A 20,227-nucleotide genomic window follows, 5' to 3' on the forward strand; every position below is an offset into this window, starting at 1 on the left:
GCGAATGAGACAGCACTCCGCAAGAGACCAAAATGACACCGAAATTAACATTTAAAGGTCACCTTACGACCTTCAACAATTTACAAAGCCGATACTGCATACTAACAGCTTTATTTATTTACATAATAATGAACGAAAAAACAAATATGAAACACATAAACAAACGACAACCACTGAATAACAGACCCCTGACTTGAATGTCCATAATATACTACATGTATGTTCATAATGAAATTAACAGAAAACAAAAAAATAGGAATTTTGGAAATAAAGAAGGAGGGTTTAAAAAACATTTTCCTGTCCCCAAGTACCTATTACTTCTGATACTTTTCCTGAAATTCACAAGTCAATAAATCTTTTACAAAATTCTTCCTACAACACTTTACATACTTTCAACCACGCTCTAAATGCCCGCGATTTCGCGGGTGTGTTCTAGTAATTATTTAAACGTACAAGTTTTATTTTACCCTGATATCCATATACTTGACTTGATAAGTGTCGGACTTATGGGTTGTCGGAGTATTGGGCTGTCGGAGCAATTGGTTGTCGGACCAATGGGCTGTCGGACTAATAGGTTGTCAGACCAATGGGCTGTCGGCCGCTAATGAGCTGTCGGAATAATGGCGTGTAACCATGTTCCTCAGTGTTTCCTAACGTCAAATTGAAGCAACTTTCTATTCCCCAAAGCGTTTTTATTTGTGGTTCCAAGTATGATAAGAAAGTAAGAAAATTCAAATTTCTAGATTTCTAGTCTTGGTGACCTCAAAGATTTGTAAAGTAAGAAGCCTTCTTACTATACAAATCCTTGCTGACCTTTACAATTATCAATGAGAGTATTTAGAATTTAGTCACATGATCGGTTCGTTATCTTTTGCGTCTTTGTTGTATACAATTATATAATCTGTAAACATAGCTTTGTATGCTGAAGAATACACAAAACTGATGAATTGTCCGGTCAAAAAACCGAGCTCGGTTCAGCGGTACCTATTTTCTTTACATTATATAACAAGAGTTACCTCCCTTAGATTTTGTAACTTTTTTCTTACTTTTGATTGTTTTGTAATGGAAAATGATAAATATACGAAGGATGGCTTCGACTTCTAGTATACAGACAGCTTTGAAAACAGTAAATGCAAATATCCAGAATCAAATATCAAAGAAAACAGAGGTAACAAAAAATAAATAAAACTGCCTACTTTTTGACAACAAATTCAATGAAAGCATCATATGCAGTTTATTTAATAACACGCAGAATATTGAACTTTACTTTATGGAAATAGTGCATGTTTATAAGTAGATCCTGAGTTTCTCCTCATTGTGGACATGCTAATAAGATGCTCCTGGTGACAGTCGATTTGGTCTATATTAAAGAACAGAATTACAGGTCAAGGGTCTAACTTAAGGTTCATCATAACAAATAGACAAATATGGCCCTATTTCACATAAAAAATTACTGTGTACAGACTTACCTGTACTGTTTGGAAAGTTTAAAGGCCTAGCATCAACTAGATATATAAAAGTTAAATGCATTTTGTGCAGAAGGTGTAAAAACAAAAAAAAATGAGCATCTTGTCTTGTCTCGTATAAGCCTCCTTTAAATAGGAGCACCACCATGAGTTATGGCGTATAAAGGAGGACATTTGGAGCCTGTATCAGTACAGATTAATGTGAGCATTTGCCTACCCAATTCCCCAGCTAGTCCGTGACGGGTCTTATTACCAGAAAGTTAAACTTCCCCAAATATAATAAAATGCAATAAAATAAAACATACTATAAACTCACACACTCACCTGATTCGCTCAGTCCTCAAAGTATAAAAAAGTGCAAAACTATATATACATAAAATGGGACAAGGTCACCCCGGATGCCCCACATATGAACCATAATTTGGTATTCGGCCTTTGATTTCTCTTTGTATCCTTTTAAGTTCTAAAATTTTAACTTTCATTTTGTGGGTTGTGTTGGTGTTGGAATAGTATGAATGGAAGTTCCAAGGGTCCGGAAAGGTCATATTTGCCAGTCATGTCCTAAACTGAAACTATAATGTCCTAAACTTTTAATTTGGATTTAGGTCAAATTTTATTTTTCAACAGTAATAAATTGGGTCATTTCGTCGAGATTGACTTTCAAAATCGCCATTTTGAACATATTTTTGTTTTGTTATCGATTTCCTGTAATTAAACTGCCACTCCAATAAAGTCTTATAATATTGAGGGCCCTCTTAATAACTATATTAATGCCTCGGGGAGCTATTGGCTAATGATTGCTAATCTCTTTACCTGTGTTTTTAATTCACACCTGGCATTTAATCATAAGCTCCAAACTATTATTAAAAAGAAATAAAAATTCCATACCAACTGGCTTCATTATTTAATTACCCAACAGGTCAGACAATTGTCAATTATGATTTAAAATCAAATTAAAACTTGGTTTAATTTACGTAGGAAAAAATATTTTTTTACTTCTAACACACGTGCTTTGTTTACTATGAAATACGCATGCTTGAAATTCTCTTCCACAGATTTAGACAATTAATCGTAAATTTTAAATAATTTCATCCTAAATAAAGCTAGTGCAACTATTTTAATTAATATTTTTGCACTATTAAAGATAAAATATTAAAAAGCCGATGATTTCCTGTGATCATGGTGATTTGGGTAAACAAAACTAATTCCGGAAATGAGTCCGGAATTGTTCGTCTTACTATTGTCGCATTACATCCGGTTTGAATTTTGACTTCAGAATCGAAAGAAACAAAAGTGATAACTGAGAATATTATCGTTTTGAGTCATTAAAATCATTTTATTTTTAAACTGTTGCCTTCCCTTAATTGCTCTTGATCGATTTTTGGAAAATGGTAGGACAAATCATGAAGCAAATGCAATGCAACAGTGAAACAAGTTTGTTGATGCTACGAACATGACGATCGAGTATGAGCATACTCATAATTAGTCCAAATAATTATGACGTCTTGAAAGGCTATTATAATTTTTTTTCTTTGACGCCTTACATCGACGTCATAATGCTAAAGTCGCCATTTTCGATTGGACTTTGAGAGCATATTTTGCTCTCAACTTTGAGACACAATTTAGCCATCAAATTTTTATTGAAGGCTAAAATAAAATGCATATATAAAAATTCTACTGGATGAGACTCATTATGAGTTAGTCCAAATAATTATGACGTCTTGAAAGGCTATTATAATTTTTTTCTTTGACGCCTTACATCGATGTAAGGCGTCAAAAGAAAAAAATTATAATAGCCTTTCAAGACGTCATAATTATTTGGACTAACTCACAATGAGTCTCATGCAGTAATGTGATTTTGACAATCATTTTTTGAAAAGGGGCATCAACTTTTAAGTTGTATGAAAATGACCGAAATTAGGTGAAAAAATTTCCGGATCCTTGAATGGAACAATTGAGTTTTTCGAGAAAAAATTAATACATTTTGATTCACCGTTTACGTAACAGGAAACCAATCTTTATTTTCTTTATTTTTCACAATATAATTCAAAAGGCATAAATAAACACCATTACTAGTGTTACTTGCTTCATGTGTAATATTTAAAATCTATTTTCAATGTTATATTAAAGTTTTTTTTAACCTGACAGGAAACCATAAGAAACTGAATGCATTTTTTTAGTTTTATTTTATTGCAAAATCTGCTTAAAATAATCTGAACAGTATACTTTTTCTTAAAATCCATCTTAAATGTAACAGTATTATAAAACTCCTAAATATGTGCTTGTTTTGAAAACAATTAGTACAATTTATTCAGAATTTTCCATATTTTCTTCATTGATACAGGATACCATAATCGTTGTATCTTGATGTTTAAGCCAAAAAAATGTATTTATATTTGGTTTTGATATTCCAGTTATATACAATTTATTCCAAATCATTGGCAATGTTACATTCTTTAAATCCAGTAAAGAAAAAAACTTTTAACTTGGAATTAAAATCTTTAAAATTGGCACAATGTGATACTTGTGACCTGTACACCATCTACATGGTTTCCACATTTTAACCTACTTTAGTGGGCTAAAATCAATAAAGTACTTCCTTTCAAGTCATGCATGGTAAAAGTTTACTTCTCCTTTGACAAGTTTATTGCGTTTCTGATAAGTGTTTGCAGAACATGAATAAAAAATATTAATTAAAAACTGTGACAAGATGCCAACTTTGTACATTCCAAGTGTAACGGTATATTAACATGTATTTTTTATTAAATTATATTTATTCACCTAAAATATCCAGTAATATTTACTGCTGAAGTTAAATCAATCCAACGAGCATTGGTACAATGATAAGAGACGTAATTTCGATTGATTTTTCCAAGGACTCTTCACGTCATTATCGGGAAACAAAGTGTGTTCTAACGTCTGTCAAATATGAAATCGATTTTGTCAAGTCATTGGGCATTTATTTTCACACAGGATCGTATGTAACATTATGCACATAGGAAAAATAACAGACCACCGGCGCAATCTCTTTGACAATTGTATTTTCCTCTTTTAAACGAGACGAAACAAGTCTACAGATTATGTTTGCTAACATCCTGTTGGAAACAAAAACAATGTTTAGACCTAGTATTTCGTACATCCGGCCGTAATGGCGTTATCACATGTTAGTCACATGTTTCACGTATGACCGGAAATGATATAGAACTTAAGGACAAAAACAATTTTAATAAATAACTGGACTTCTGTTTCGTGTGAAATGTAACGCATAACGCTAACGTCATTTTCTTACTTTATTATTACGAAGATCAAAACAAGAATGTAAATCATCTCTGATTTACCTGTTTGAACATCTCGCGAGAGTTCATATTTGCATATTGTTTTTAAGAATTCTATTACAACAAAGCAGATTACATCATCTAAAATTTGTGTTACGAAATCGGACACAAAAATCACGCTACTGTTCTTACATCTGCTACATAAATACTTATAGTTCTCGGCATTTTCTTCTCACTATTCTTATTGGTCGATGTTCTTTGTTATTTGAAAGCAAAAGTTACGAATTTGCTGTTGACGATTATCTATAAATCAGTCCGCGTTATGCTCTTCGGAAGCAAAAAGTAACGCGAGAAACAACACTAAAATACGGTTGTAGAATCTTTGAAATTCGTATATATTTCAATTTTTTTTCTAGGAAAGAGTAGCATACACTTGCATGTTGATAAAAATAATGGCAACTTTAGATGTAGTTACAACTTTTCTTACAGTAATTCACATTTTATCACTTTTCTATAGTTATAGGAAACGGAGCCCAATAGCAAATTATGGTCCATATGCCCTGGCAAAATACGCTAAGGTAATAATGAGGAATCGGTTAGGACAAAATACATATCAAAACCGACACTGGCAAATGCCCTGCTGTATCAATGGTAGAGGAAAGCCGAAAAATCCTACTGAAAAGGATCTTTGAAAGAAGCTACCCATCCATTAGGAGAACAGCAAGAACTCCCAGACTTCAAATGATAGGTCTGATAGTTTCCAAAGGAAACTACTAATGGATCCTAAATGGGAAGAGCGCATGTCTCAAACAAACCTGAAAATATCTGCAGAGGTTTTCCTCAACAGGAAAATAATGACCGAAAATGAAAGTATATAATCTATGGATGATAAAATGCATCCAAGAAAACAATTTAGAAAGACTAATTTGGATGATGTTGATGGATTCTCTCTGCAAAAAGTTCATGTCTGTTCTCATCGATATCCGCCACAAACCCTCAAAGTTGATCCACAACTTAGTTCATTTTCACACCTTATGCTCATGATGCTAGTCCAAATAATTTTGACGTCTGGCAAGGCTATTTAAATTTTTCTGGGACACGTCGTAGGAAGGCGTCCCAGAAAAAAAATAGAATAGCCTTGCCAGACGTCATAATTATTTGGACTAACCTTATAATGCATTTAGGGAAAAAAATTGCCCATCAAGATCCAAAGGAGATTGCATCTTTCTGTAACACATACAATGTAATGGGGGGAAAAAATGGAAATACCAACCTACCTACCCAATTTATTCATGTCATTTAATGATGTAACCTTAAACATACATCTAATTTTATTTTTACCTAAAAAAAAGTTCAGGAAGACTTTTATTTTATATTAAAAAAAAATGTTGTATATATGTAACACTCCCAAGCGTGTCCTTCTTTCCAAACGTGTCTTTTCTCCCTAAACGTGTCCGAAATGTGCAATTTTCCCCAAACGTGTCCAGAATCATCACCCCAAAATGTGTCCGATAAATGTTATTTCGCAAAACGTGTCCAATATTTAACGCCAGAACGTCTCGTGTCTTTCAGAGTTAATACATGTATCTCCTAAATAAAATCGCTGTTGACCGTTACGGCAATTTTATGATGGGGACACAGGTGACAAAGTTTCCATTTATTAGGTTTAGTTAATTAAATATAGGTTTTTATTGAACATCATAATTCAAAATCTAATCTGTAATGGTTATTTAATTTTTGATTTAAATTGATTATTTTGTTCAGTTGCAAGTATTTCAAACTCATTGAAAGCAAACCTGCACATAATTATAAAGCTGAATTAATCGGTGACTTTGTAAATTATTTTGTACTTATAAACTTCGATGATGCTTTTGATATTTATCCGAATATTGCCTGTGGGGCGTTAAGCAGCATTTTTTTTAACTTTAGTTAACAGTTCTCTATCTGAATTTGTGTGTATTTCAAAAACTCATCAAATCATAAATTGGTTATCCGTTTTTTTTTTATATAAATTTTAGGTTTCCAGCATCACTAACGACACTCGATCAAGAGACATAATGTCCAGTGCCAAATATTTCATGCATTGGTTTTATAGATTCTTTTTATTGATCAATATGAATGTTATGTGATCAACGCCGGTTATTATAGTGGTAACCGTAATTGCAAATTTAATTTGTACTGTATTATTTCACTTTCTAGACTGTTGATGGCGTATTTCCAGTTGCAAGTATTTCATGCATGTTTTAATGATTTTACTGTTCTATACTGTTTAAATCATCTTAAACTGATGATTGCGTATTGTCCAGTTGCAAGTATTTCATGCATTTTTAGTGATAGGTTAATTTTTTTTTTTTTTTTTACATTTGTATTGTATAAATTTATTATACACTGTTGATAGTCCAGTTGCCGGTGTTTCACAATATTTAGAGAGAACTTACAAATATTAATGTGCAGAGAAAGGGACACTTCCATCCGTTAACTGTACAGTTTAACGTTACTAAACATGTTTGCTTACACTTTACATGCCACATAGCCGAAAGGACGCCCCCACTTTAACACGTTTTTTTCGGCCGGTTTAAAATAGTACTTTATCTATAATATTTTAAATGAAATGGTAAAATTAGTATACGTTAATGGAATAGGAATAACCAAATAACGCTTGATATGGCCACGTTTTTGGGATTGGACATGTTTTGGGCGTTTATACAAATCACACGCTTTGGCAATATTTTGAACTAGACATGTTTTGCAGTTCAGTGACGTCAATATGGACATGTTTGGGGGAATCGGACACGTTTGGGGGGAAGGACACGTTTCTGAGTGTTACATATATATACATGATATACTTTCCTTTATTTACCTTTTACAATGTTTTATAACTTTTGAGAAATGGTAGTATTCAGATAATAATTACACCTTATGTAAGAATCCGGGGTTTTGATAGGTTGAAAGCCAGTGAGGCAGGTGTATTTTTCACCAATTTACTGTAATCAAATGAATTTCGTTCATTTTTAACTCCGCTGGGGTATTTGCTAAGAGGATATTCCTTTTTTACCCTGCTGTGGTATTTGCCAAAAAATGCTCTATCCAACTGGACGCTTGTAACAATCATCAATACGTTTTGGTACATTAACATTCGGTGTAATCAATTATAGTATAACTAATCGCTGTATTTGTGCGCACTCGTATAATCCATGTGTCGTTCAGTCACGCATTGTCTTTTTTTTTATATTCAAATACAGCGATTAGTTATACTTTTTATTACATGGCAAATGGCTTTTTTTTTATAAAATTAATTTAGAAAATGTAAGGAACTATATCTTTTTCCTACGCATTGACAATTTGTTTTGATCTAACTTTTAATTCGCATGTGAAATTATCGGTTTTTATGGAACTGGGAAATCAATGTTATTCATTGCAACCAATGTAATAAACAGATATATCATGTTATTGAGGGGTATTTGAGAAAAAATCCTGTCTTGAGAATGAATTTCCCTCGCCTTATGGCTTGTGAAATTTTACATTCTCTAGACTGGTATTTTTCACAAATACCCCTCCTTAACATGATATATCTGTTCAATATACTAGTTAGCCTTTCGAGACTTCATATTTATTTGGAATAGTTGCCACAGTTGAATTCAAGTCAATTAGTTATCTATTAAGTGGCTTAAGGTCAAATTGTGCAGTAATAGGGCTATGTCACAGATTTTGGTAAAATTCCCATACTTGCTGCTGTCCGTTAGACTATGACTATTGATTACTGAAAATCCTAAAAATCAATGCAATTATCTCTTTAATTTTGTTAACTCAAATATTACTGATTAATTCTTTCAAAACAGGTAAACAATTTGTATAGAAAGCACATCGAACAGCGATAATAGGATACATGTAAGGTTCTTAAATTTGTCTTCTTTTGAATCATCAAATCTCCAGTTTCAAAATTAAAGATCTATGTGATCTATGTAATCATTCTGGTTTTCAAGATGGTGCATAAAACTAAATTAAAAACATACATTGTATAATGAAATTATGTGTTTTTATGACTTGCAGAAACTTTATACACTTCTTAAACTTTATACACCATTGTAATCATCAACTGCTAACTTTTGACATCTTCATGTGCTAACTTTTGACATGTTATTTGCCTATGGGCAAATATATGTCAAAACTTAGCAGTGAACTATTACAATGGTGTATAAAGTTTAAGAAGATTGGAAGAACAACCCTTTTATTTTAGAGATACATGTACACTTACATATATATATATGTAGTTCTGTAGTAAATCAAAACTGATAATGATTTACTATTAATGAATTAATTTGAAAAAGTATTTGTAAATGAATTGAACCAGTTGACATGGTTGATGAGGATTTTGAAACTATAATTTTTATATTTATTATTTTAGGTATCAATTTTGTTTTACAAAATTTTCCTATTTAAGGTATAAAACCCCCAATTTATACATTACATAGCCCCATTGCTTTCTATGTTAAATTCAGCAATTTCAAGCATTAAACATGTTAAAGGCTATCTATCATTGTCTATACATTGTAGTTCAAATAAACATAATAAAGTGGCACTTATTTCATGTCAAAACTGTACCTTATTTATTATGCTGAAAAAATCAACATACCTTTAATTATACCCCACGCAACGAGTTGCGGAGGGTATAATGTTTTTGACCCGTCTGTCCCTTCCGTCCGTCTGTCCGTCTGTCCGTCCGTCCGTCCGTCAGTCTTGTTTCTTGTCATCGCAACTCCTCTCAAACCACACAACAGAATTTCACGAAACCTTATCAGATAGTAAGGACATACTGTGTAGTTGTGCATATCGACGGGAAATTGCGATTCAATTTTTTTTCTAGGAGTTATGCCCCTTTGAACTTATTTACTATAATGTACTACTGCAACAGTTTGTCATCGCAACTCCTCTCAAACCACACAACAGAATTTCACGAAACCTTTTCAGATAGTGAGGACATACTATGTAGTTGTGCATATCGACGGGAAATTGCGATTCAATTTTTTTTCTAGGAGTTACGCCCCTTTGAACTTATTTACTATAATGTACTACTGCAACAGTTTGTCATCGCAACTTCTCTCAAACCACTCAACAGAATTTCACGAAACCTTTTCAGATAGTAAGGACATACTATGTAGTTGTGCATATCGACGGGAAATTGCGATTCAATTTTTTTTCTAGGAGTTATGCCCCTTTGAATTTATTAACTATAATGTACTACTGCAACAGTTTGTCATCACAACTCCTCTCAAACCACACTACAGAATTTCACGAAACCTTTTCAGATAATAAGGACATACTATGTACATGTAGTTGTGCATATCGACGGGAAATTGCGATTCAATTTTTTTTCTAGGAGTTACGCCCCTTTGAACTTATTTACTATAATGTACTACTGCAACAGTTTGTCATTGCAATTCCTCTCAAACCACACAACAGAATTTCACGAAACCTTTTCAGATAGTAAGGACATACTATGTAGTTGTGCATATCGACGGGAAATTGTGATTCAATTTTTTTTCTAGGAGTTACACCCCTTTAAACTTTTTTGCTTCAATGTACTTCTGCAACAGTTTGTCATCTCAACTCCTTTGAAACCACACAACAGAGTTTCATTAAATTTTGTAGATAATAAGAACATACTATTTAGATGTGCATATTGGCAGGAAATTATTTTTTCTTATACAATTTTTTTTTCTTTCACTTATTTTATTTCTCCAATGACAATGTGGGGACGTGGGGTATGTGAGCGTGCTCACTAAGGTTCTTTAATTGCATATATATTAGAGCTTACTTGTTCCCTGAAGTTTGGCAGTATTACTAGTGCAAAAAACAAGAACTTCTGATCTGAACATCAGGGCAAATTTGCCCTCCGATCAAAATTTCATTTACTTCTTTATTATTTGATTAAATCTTTCAACAAGGGTTCTACAGTGGCCCTTGGAAGTCCTCAAGCGTTCATTTGATACAAAAACCACCCAAATATATCCGCTATTGACAAAGATACAGCTATGCATAGGAACTATTTTGTTCTGTATGTTCTAATCGACCAGACTTGAATAAGTGGTTCTATACCTTAATGTATCTCCACATATACATGTATGTAGCCATTTTTCACCACTGCACATGTCCATTATTACATTGTCTCATTCATGTTATTTGTTTAACTAGTGAAAATTATTTTTAAGGGTGCTCAAAATGTGAGACTTGTTGCAGTTACAAAAACCAAACCAGTAGAAGACATTATTACAGCATACGAATGTGGTCAGAGACATTTTGGTGAAAATTATGTATGTATAAAATTTACAAAGTATAAGGTCACCTGATAGGCAAGTTTGAAATATTAACTATTAACTTGTCTTTAATATGGTTTCATATTAAAATAAACTTTAATTATAAATTTACACAGACTCACAGTCATGACAGTCAAAACCTACAAGTCAGTTTCTTACCTTTAATAGTTGATTTTGATTATAAACAACTTCAGTATGGATGCATATTATTTGCTTACAGGTTATTGCAAAAGTTACCCGTGCACTCGCATTATTTGCATTAATTAAGACCTTGCGGCTTACCATGACATGAATAATTTCTGAATTTACAGAATTTATAAAACTGCCATTTATGGTGATGTCATTTGTAATCTAGATTACCATGTTCTTAACTGTATACATGGTATGTATATTCATATGAATTATTTTTTTTAAATTTTTGTAGATCATTGAACTTGAAGAAAAAACAAAACACCCAAGAGTAAGTAATTTTGTATTAGTTTTCTGTTTGGTGATTCCATCTTTTTTTAAATCTGTATCAACTGAAGTGGGACTCAAATGAGCCCGATTATAATAATGAATTCACATTATTGTAAAAATAAGGAGAAGTGGCCTGATTGCAAATGATACAACTATGCATGAAGGTTCAATTGATGTTCATGTAATCAAGTACCGGTATTGGCAACTGTACAGCCTTCAACATTGAGAAAAAAACCTAGTCAACTAAAGAACATGTACATGATGTAGAAGGTCCTGACATGAAAAATAAGAAACATATCAATAGACAAAACTAACATTATACATTAATCATGTTAATACTGATTTATTACATTGTATTAGCATAAAATAAAGAAATTTTTCCCATACAGCATCAAAATAAATCCTCCTAAAAAACCTAAAACTGACAAAGCCAATGCAAAATAGGAAAATGACAAAAAAAAAGAAACAAACAACAGAATAGCAGTCAGAGCTCAGACATAAATAAGTCTGAATCTGCTTTTGACTCATAGAGGTCTAAATTTGTAAGTTTCAGGATTTGTCTCCCTTTAATGGAGGACAAAATACGACTTGAATAAGTCCAATATTGTTTAACAAGAAATAATTGACCAGAATCAAAAAGTTGCAAATATCGACTCCTACAAGTCGATGAGTGATCAAAATTGGTTAACTTCAAGACCCACGCATATTTATAAGGAGGTCATGCATCTAAATCAAATAATGACAACATTGAAAGTCAATGCTTTGTCTTCTAAAGAAAAATATGAATGAGAGTCTAAAAAATCGGGGATCATGTTAATTAGCCTTACAATGCAACCACCTGGAATCACACTTAATGAGGTAAAACATCTGTGTTCAGTAAGGATGTTCAATAAGATAATTAAATATAGATAGCTCAAGTCCTTGTGATTTCTCATACAGGTTTTTGATGTCATAGGTGGTATAGTGTGGCCACAAAGTAACATTAAGTTTTTTCAGCAACATAAATAGACCTAAACAAGTCTGTCATTTTCTGACTTAGATAAGTCTAAAATTAAAATAGACTTGTTTATGTCTGAGCTCTGACTGAATAGAAAACATACGAGTGAGCAACACAAAACCCACAAAACACCAGGTGATATCAGGCATGTCAGGTGTTCATGAAAGGAAGGTAGATCCTGACACACATGTTGCACACTTCAGGTTACTCATTAAAGTTTAAACCAGGTGATGATAAGTTTAATTCTTTAAGCCTTAAATTTGACAATATGCCTATTAACATGTATCATATTTGAACCTGGCTTGACCTTAAATGTTATAGAATAAAATCCTTACCTGGTATTTGAAATTCAGAAGTTTATTTACTGATACCAGTGCATTTATTTTTCTTTAGATCCAAGCCATTTGCAGAGAAATTAAATGGCATTTCATTGGGCATGTACAAACCAATAAAGCTAAAAATCTAGCAGGTAAGTTAAATTAAGCATTGCAAAAGATGACATGGTATATTTATACTGCATGTTAAAGATGTCAGGATTGTTTTGCCCATGTTTAAAGCTTGGAAGTATTATGGTATGTAATTTGTTGTGTCTCCTTTCTTTGTCAACAATTTAGACAGCAACCATAGTAACTCAAAAATGCTTTCACAAATTTTCATGAAACTTTGGTGAATTGTTTCCATTGTTTATATCTATTAAAATAAGTTCCATTTGAATTTTCATAAAATTTAGATTTTACATTACCAAATTATGGGAATTTGTTCACTAAATTTTTAGCTCACCTGGTCCGAAGGGCCAAGTGAGCTTTTCTCATCACTTGGCGTCCGTCGTCATTAACTTTTACAAAAATCTTCTCCTGTGAAACTACTGGGCCAAATTAAACCATACTTGGCCACAATCATCATTGGGGTATCTAGTTTAAACATTGTGTGGCGTGACCCGCCAAACCAACCAAGATTGCAGCCATGGCTAAAAATAGAACATAGGGGTAAAATGCAGTTTTTGCCCTTTAAGGAGGCTCGCGGGTATAAAATTTTAAGAAAAAATCAAACATTTATTTTTCATTAAAAATCTTATTAATTACCTTTAGTAGTTGTTACTTTATCATATGGTACAAAAATCGTTCCAAAAAATCAATACATGTTGGCCCCAGGTGACTTTTAAAATGTAGATATCATTGAAAAAGTTCCAAATTATCTCCCTTTGGTGCAAAAATGCCATTTTTTAGCATAAAAATTGAAATATCTTTTTTAATTCATCGGTGACCTATATTTTTTATTGTTGTTTTCTAATAAGCTGTACATAAACTAAATAATTGTAAAATTTAAGCGATTTCTGTAATTTAGATCTTTTTTCATTTCGATATTACCGCTATTTCTCCTATTAGTTCAACAGAAATAATGGACATTAACAAAAATGTATGCTTCTTTCGAAGGCATATTGTGAGCGTAAATGACCGGTGACCCCATTTTTTTATTTTATTTTTCTATTAGGTATAGGATAAAGGTCATTTAGAGAAAAATATGACAAAATCCTATATTAAATAAAAAAATTGATTTAGACCCGCGAGCCCCCTTAAAGTAAATTTTTAAGCATTTTTCGTAAATTTTATATATCTTTTACAAAAAATCTTCTTCTCTGAAACTACTGGGCCAAATTAATGCAAACTTAGCCATGATCATATCTGGGGTATCTAGTTTAAAAAATGTGTGGGGTGACCCGCCAAACCAACCAAGATGGCCACCATGGCTAAAAATAGAACAATGGGGTGAAATGCAGCTTTTGGCTTATACCTCAAAAACCAAAGCATTTAGAGCAAATCTGACATGGGGTTAAATTGTTTATTAGGTCAATATCTATCTGCCCTGAAATTTTCAGATGAATCAGTGAACCCGTTGTTGGGTTGCTGTCCCTGAATTGGTAATTTTAAGGAAGTTTTGCTGTTTTTAGTTATTATCTTGAATATTATTATAGATAGAAATAAATTGTAAACAGCAATAATGTTCAGCAAAGTAAGATTTACAAATAAGTCAATATGACCAAAATGGTCAATTGACCCCCTAAGGAGTTATTGTCCTTTATAGTCAATTTTGAACAATTTTCATAAAAATTGTAAATTTTTACTACCGGTAACATTTCCCACAGAAACTACTGGGCCAAGTTCATTAAAGATAGTGATAATTGTAAGCAGCAAGAATGTTCAGAAAGTAAGATGTACAAACATCACCATCACCAACACACAATTTTGTCATGAATCCATCTGCTTCCTTTGTTTAATATTCACATAGACCAAGGTCAGCAACACAGGCTCTTTAAACCTCTAGTTTTGATTTTCCGGATTTCTGAATATAACTCAAAAGGCTTCTAAAGCCGGACTGTTATGAAGCATTCGACAACTGAACTTTATACGTGAATTTTGGTTGAAATATATTAAATTAATGGAAAATGGTCTCGTTAACTCTGCAAAAAATATGTTTTATTAAGGTATTGCCCTTGTATCTTAGAAAGATAAAATATGTGCAATGGGAGGGACATTGGAACTCTGTTCTTTTATATTATGTAATTATACTAACTAATTTCTTTTCTTCATATCTTTTAAAGCCATTCCAAACCTTTATATGTGTGAAACTGTTCACTCTGAGAAGCTAGCAAAGAAGTTAAACAAAGAATTAGAAAAAGCAGGAAAAACTGAAAAGTTAAAAGTACTTGTTCAAGTCAACACAAGTAGAGAAGAAAGTAAGTTTTGTTTTAATGAGGCAAAAATATTACCAGGTAATTAGACTGTGCAAGGGCCTCACAGATTTTTGCACATTATTTTTCAATTTAGTTTTTCCAATTTTGGGAGCAGCTTGTCAATGATAATCTATTGTTCTCTTTGATCAGCCAATGATTCATAAAGATAAACCCATATAGTATTGCAAGATCAGGTATTTGTGTAGCTTAAAAGGTGTCTTTTTTCATATCAGCTTAGGTAGCATCCTGCGACTCTTATTTATTCTTTATATTGAATGCAAACATATATTTCTGTCACACTTTTTCCAGGAACAAATACACAAAATGACTTTATATGTGGTCGGCAGCTTTACAGTGATGAATTGCAAAGTATGAGTACTTTTCAGATTTGTATTGTTAGAGAGAGACATACTTTCTGTTTTCCAATACTTTAAATTACAAGAAGGGAAGGATGGGGTATGCTAGACAATTTACAAATACAACAACCATTATTATGTACATGCAATGATCTCCATGGTATTTTTCAGATAAGAATGGTGTATCAACATCAAAGGTTTCTGATCTAGTCAATCTTATCCGTACCAAATGTACTGAGTTAGAGTTCAAAGGATTAATGACCATTGGTTCATTTGACCACAGTTTAGCCGATGGTGTCAACCCAGATTTCGTTGTAAGTTTATTTAGTAACTGAACTTTCCTGCCTGTAACTATTAAAAAGTGACATATTGGATTGTAAACTTTTTCAAACTCCACACGTTTTAGTATTATTGGCTCATTGTTCTTAAAACCAGGGATTTTAAATTCTGTAGATCTAATTTTGCATACAACTTTTGCAGCTTAAACCTGTAAGAAGATAACTAAAAATATAAAAAAAAACATATTTTCTGAAAAACTTGTTGATTGAATTCTTTCAAAATAGATGAACTGGACAGGAGAGCCAGGAACTTATAACCAAACAAAAAAAGTAGACTCTTGTAAACCATAGGTAGTTATAACTCAATTTAGTAATTACTGTTATAGATAAATCCTAAAACTATCTATTGTGAATCGAATACCTTATTAATAAAAAGGTGTATGATTTCCCACCATTGGTGAAAAAAATCACTCTACAGAGGTTGATAGTAAGTGTATTTGAATTACATTGCATATACATGTACTTACCACTACAATATTTCTGATATTTACCTTTTGGAGAAAAAAAATGGCTTGCAACAACACATATTTAATACTATCAAATACGATACAAAAAAGACAGATTTATTAAGATTTGTTATCATGGCTATGACTAAAAATTCAAAATGTGAACTTATTTTAATTTTAGTTTCTTGTGTACAATTTGGAAATTAGTATGGCGTTTATTATCTCTGAACTAGTATATATTTGTTTAGGGGCCAGCTAAAGGACGCTTCCGTGTGTAGGAATTTCTCGTTACATTGAAGACCTGTTAGTGACCTGCTGTTGTTTTTTTATGGTCGGGTTGTTGTCTCTTTGATACATTCCCCATTTCCATTCTCAATTTTATCTAGTTAGGTTTAAATGGAATACATACAAATTGGTGGCCTTTGGCTTTTGTCTGCTCTTTGTTAGGGTAGTTGTCTCTTTGACACATTCCCTCATTTCCATTCTCACTTTTAAGGATGTCTAAAAATCTTGAAATATTAGTTTACTCGGCAAGCAATAAAAGGAACCACTGTTTATTTCAGAAATTATTAAAATGTAGAGATGACGTTTGTAGAAGATGTAACCTAAAGGTAGAGGATATAGAACTCAGTATGGGGATGTCAAATGACTATGAACATGCTGTAAGTATTAAGTGGCAGTAATCTGATTATATAATTAGTTAAAGTTGTTGTTTAAAAAAGTTAGAAAAGATTTTCATACCTTCTTTTATGATGTAAATATGGAGATGTGGTATTATTGCCAATGAGTAAAATATTCACCAAAGTTCAAATGAAATTGAGGAAAGCAATTACAGGCAACAGTGTGGATTTCAACAATGAGAACAAATCATACTGTATAGTCAGCTATAAAAGGCCCTGACATGAAAAATAGGAAACAATTCAATTGAGAAGACTAAAGATCTAATATATATAACACAGTAATTTACCAAAACAATTATGCCAGACATGAATCTGAACTAACAAATTGACTACTGGACTACAGGTATCCTGACTAAAGACAGGGACTAATGATAGGGTTAAACATTTTTGAAGGTGTCAACACTCCTCAAACCTTGGACAGTGTTGTAAAGGCACAACTGAAGAACATAATACACAAAACAATACATTATAAACAAATATGAGAAATTAAACTCACAACGATACATATAGAATGTGATGGAGATAAACATTTTTGAATGCGCCACTTTCTGGGACTGTGGTTTAAAAGTACATCAGAAAAAAATATAAAAATCAGTTGAAAAGGGTTTACTCATCTAATCAATTCAAAAATTTACAGTTCTACACAAAACCATCAATATGCTTTTCTTTATAAACAGATTGAGCTAGGCAGTACCAATGTCAGAGTAGGGAGTACAATATTTGGAGCCAGAGATCCTCCTAAACAGTCACAGAACCAGGAAGTAATACAAGAAAAAGAGGAAGAAAGCCAACAACATCAGGAAAACAATGATTCACAACACATTACCAAGGCAACAGATCAAGAGGAGGTTTTAGAGAATGACACAGCAAGACTTCAGGAACTAGCTATCTAAATCAAATCTATTTTATTGAGGAAGAATTATTATAACTATTTTGAAAGATTGTTTGATACGTGTCATGTTAAACTTAAGAACTGTTAGCAATATGCATATTGTTTATTGAGTGAAATTTACACAAATATTTTTCAATCATATGAATTAATTTAATTAGGAGAAAAATAAGTTTTACACTTCAAGAAAAACTATTAAGAGTAAATTATGAATACATTGTATGATTTCACCGTTAAGCTTTCAAAATTAAATCATCAATATATCTGTATAAATTTTATAATCAGAGTGTATAAGGGGTGGTCTTGCGTGCATGGGGGATGGGAGACACTCACATTAACCAGATTTAAAATACAGCAAATTATTTTATCAATTTGTCATGCTATACTCAACAAGCCAAGCTATCAAAATTTTGTTTTCTTGGTTTTTTTTACGTAGCTTTTAAAATGTGACAAAACAAAAAGTATTTCATGGATGTTTTTTTAAGGATTAAGACAACAAAAAGACAATACAGGTTATATAACAGTTGTTATGATTTCTTCATAAGAGAAAAAAAAAGTATTTAGCATATAATTATATAGGGCATATTTTATTTAAATTATATTTTTACTTTAAAGAAAGTATTAATTTATTTAATAGATCTAGTACATGAAGAGTCAATATTAAAAACCAATAGTTGTATGAATGAACTCAATAATTGTATATACATGATATAGGTTGTCGTTTCTGTTGTACAATTGAAGTTGTTATTTCTGCCACAAGTGCTTAGAGCCAATGAGTGCCATTTAGAACTCACTACTGTAAAATAGGCAGGTACTGATTTTATAGTGCTATATCTAAAAACTTCTAAATAAAAGTTTAATTTCAAATTATTTTGTTCTACTCTGCAAGTTTAAATTGGCTCTCATGAGTAGGATCATTATGTTTTCTTGAAGGAACTATCAACAAGCAGTAGAATTTTAAATACAAGATGAAATCATCTTATCTGTTGTACAAAGAAAAAACTAGAGATGTTCTTAAGTAATACATGGTTATAGCTCGACAAGTTAGATTCAGATATACACATATCCTGAAATATTTCCCAGTCTTCCTAAGAGTTTAAAAGTTTACAGTTGTTAAACATTTGCACTTATATTTTTGAATTATAAGTAATCACCCTTGAGTTGTAAAAGCTCAGATGCCTAATTTAGCAAATCTATGATTTCTGATACTGTAAATAAAAAAAATAAACTTTTTTAAACATTTACAATTGAAGTGTGGATTTAATTTGTTAGTGTGTTAATATTTCAAAGTTTGCAGTTATTTTAACTTTTAATTTTGTTTACTTAATATTTTTAATTCTAAAATTTAACCTTAGTCTTTGTCAAGCCTTAAACAGCAGCAGAACAAACATAGGGGTTTTGTATATGTTAGGTTGACATATACCTGTATATCTTGTCCTCAATCAAATTTTGCTTGACTCTCTTTTGATAAAACCATGTCAACCAAGTTTTTCCAATAATTTATGACCTGTTTTCACAATAAGTCTGTACAGGAAAGTATAACAGTACTCAAAAAGTGTATTTGATGAAAGTAATATTTATGTATGTCCTTGTGATATCTGTTACAAATTCATCCTCCAAGATTCAGGTGAATTTTGTTTTTTGTTAAAACTTTTGGACAAATCAACTTCATTTGGTATGTAAATTTGTTACAAATATTTCTAATAACCTTCTTCATAAAAGTTGTATAACAAAAAGACAGCTGATAGTTTTAATGTGAATTTATTAAATAGGAATAACTGTCCACTTTGCATGTTATTTGACCTTAAATCTAGAATATGAGTGTGTTTAATTATTTAAAATTAAAATAACAGGCTAGACATTTAATGTCAATTTGAAACTGAGTGATTAATTTATTCTTATGAATATGTTTTCTACATGTTCTTAATATTTAAGATTTACATTAGGATTGTGTTTTTGTATTTTTGTTGAACAATAAATCAATTTTCACAAATATTGTTCAATGTCTAAGCAATGCATAGTTACAAATAAACAGATTATTTGTTGAGTTTTGTTTTACTATTAACTGTATCAATATAATGAGGTATACAGATATGGTTCATATGGAATTTATATCAAAACATTCTTGAAGACCCATTGGTGGTCTTTGGCTGTTTTCTGCTTTTTGTTTGGGTTATCGTCTCTTTGACACATTCCCCATTTTCATTCTCAATTTATTTTACTAGACATTTTCTATAATCAGTGCTGACTGTCTATTTTAAAGCAGTTATGCCCTT

General features: G+C 31.8%; 2 protein-coding genes across 3 annotated transcripts in view; one reads left to right on the forward strand and one right to left on the reverse strand.

Moving 5' to 3' along the window:
- The window catches only part of LOC134685342 (uncharacterized), a 52,415-nt gene extending 50,838 nt beyond the window's left edge, over window positions 1–1,577 (reverse strand). The window contains exon 1 of the mRNA XM_063545032.1: window positions 1,470–1,577. The gene's annotated coding sequence lies outside the window, so the exon portion shown is untranslated. The remainder of the gene's footprint in view (window positions 1–1,469) is intronic.
- LOC134685341 (pyridoxal phosphate homeostasis protein-like) lies at window positions 1,012–19,944 on the forward strand. 2 transcript variants are annotated; one of them, XM_063545030.1, is made up of 9 exons: window positions 1,012–1,168; window positions 6,941–6,964; window positions 10,951–11,052; window positions 11,480–11,515; window positions 12,905–12,980; window positions 15,111–15,245; window positions 15,770–15,912; window positions 16,946–17,044; window positions 17,740–19,944. In XM_063545030.1, exons 1-9 carry the CDS (start codon window positions 1,070–1,072, stop codon window positions 17,953–17,955), a joined length of 930 nt encoding a protein of 309 aa, XP_063401100.1. In that variant the 5' UTR covers window positions 1,012–1,069; the 3' UTR covers window positions 17,956–19,944. The 2 variants fall into 2 exon arrangements, with proteins under 2 accessions (XP_063401100.1, XP_063401101.1); XM_063545031.1 differs by lacking the exon at window positions 6,941–6,964.
- The last annotated feature ends 283 nt before the right edge of the window (window positions 19,945–20,227 follow it).

Source organism: Mytilus trossulus, chromosome 9 (genome assembly GCF_036588685.1).
Source record: "Mytilus trossulus isolate FHL-02 chromosome 9, PNRI_Mtr1.1.1.hap1, whole genome shotgun sequence".
NCBI lineage: Eukaryota > Metazoa > Mollusca > Bivalvia > Mytilida > Mytilidae > Mytilus > Mytilus trossulus.

Coding starts and splice junctions, on each gene's coding strand:
- LOC134685341 (XM_063545030.1), top strand. CDS start 1,070: ATGATAAATATACGAAGGATGGCTTCGACTTCTAGTATACAGACAGCT. Junction 1,169..6,940: donor AAATATCAAAGAAAACAGAG/GTAACAAAAAAT, acceptor TTCACTTTCTAG/ACTGTTGATGGCGTATTTCC. Junction 12,981..15,110: donor TAAAGCTAAAAATCTAGCAG/GTAAGTTAAATT, acceptor TATCTTTTAAAG/CCATTCCAAACCTTTATATG.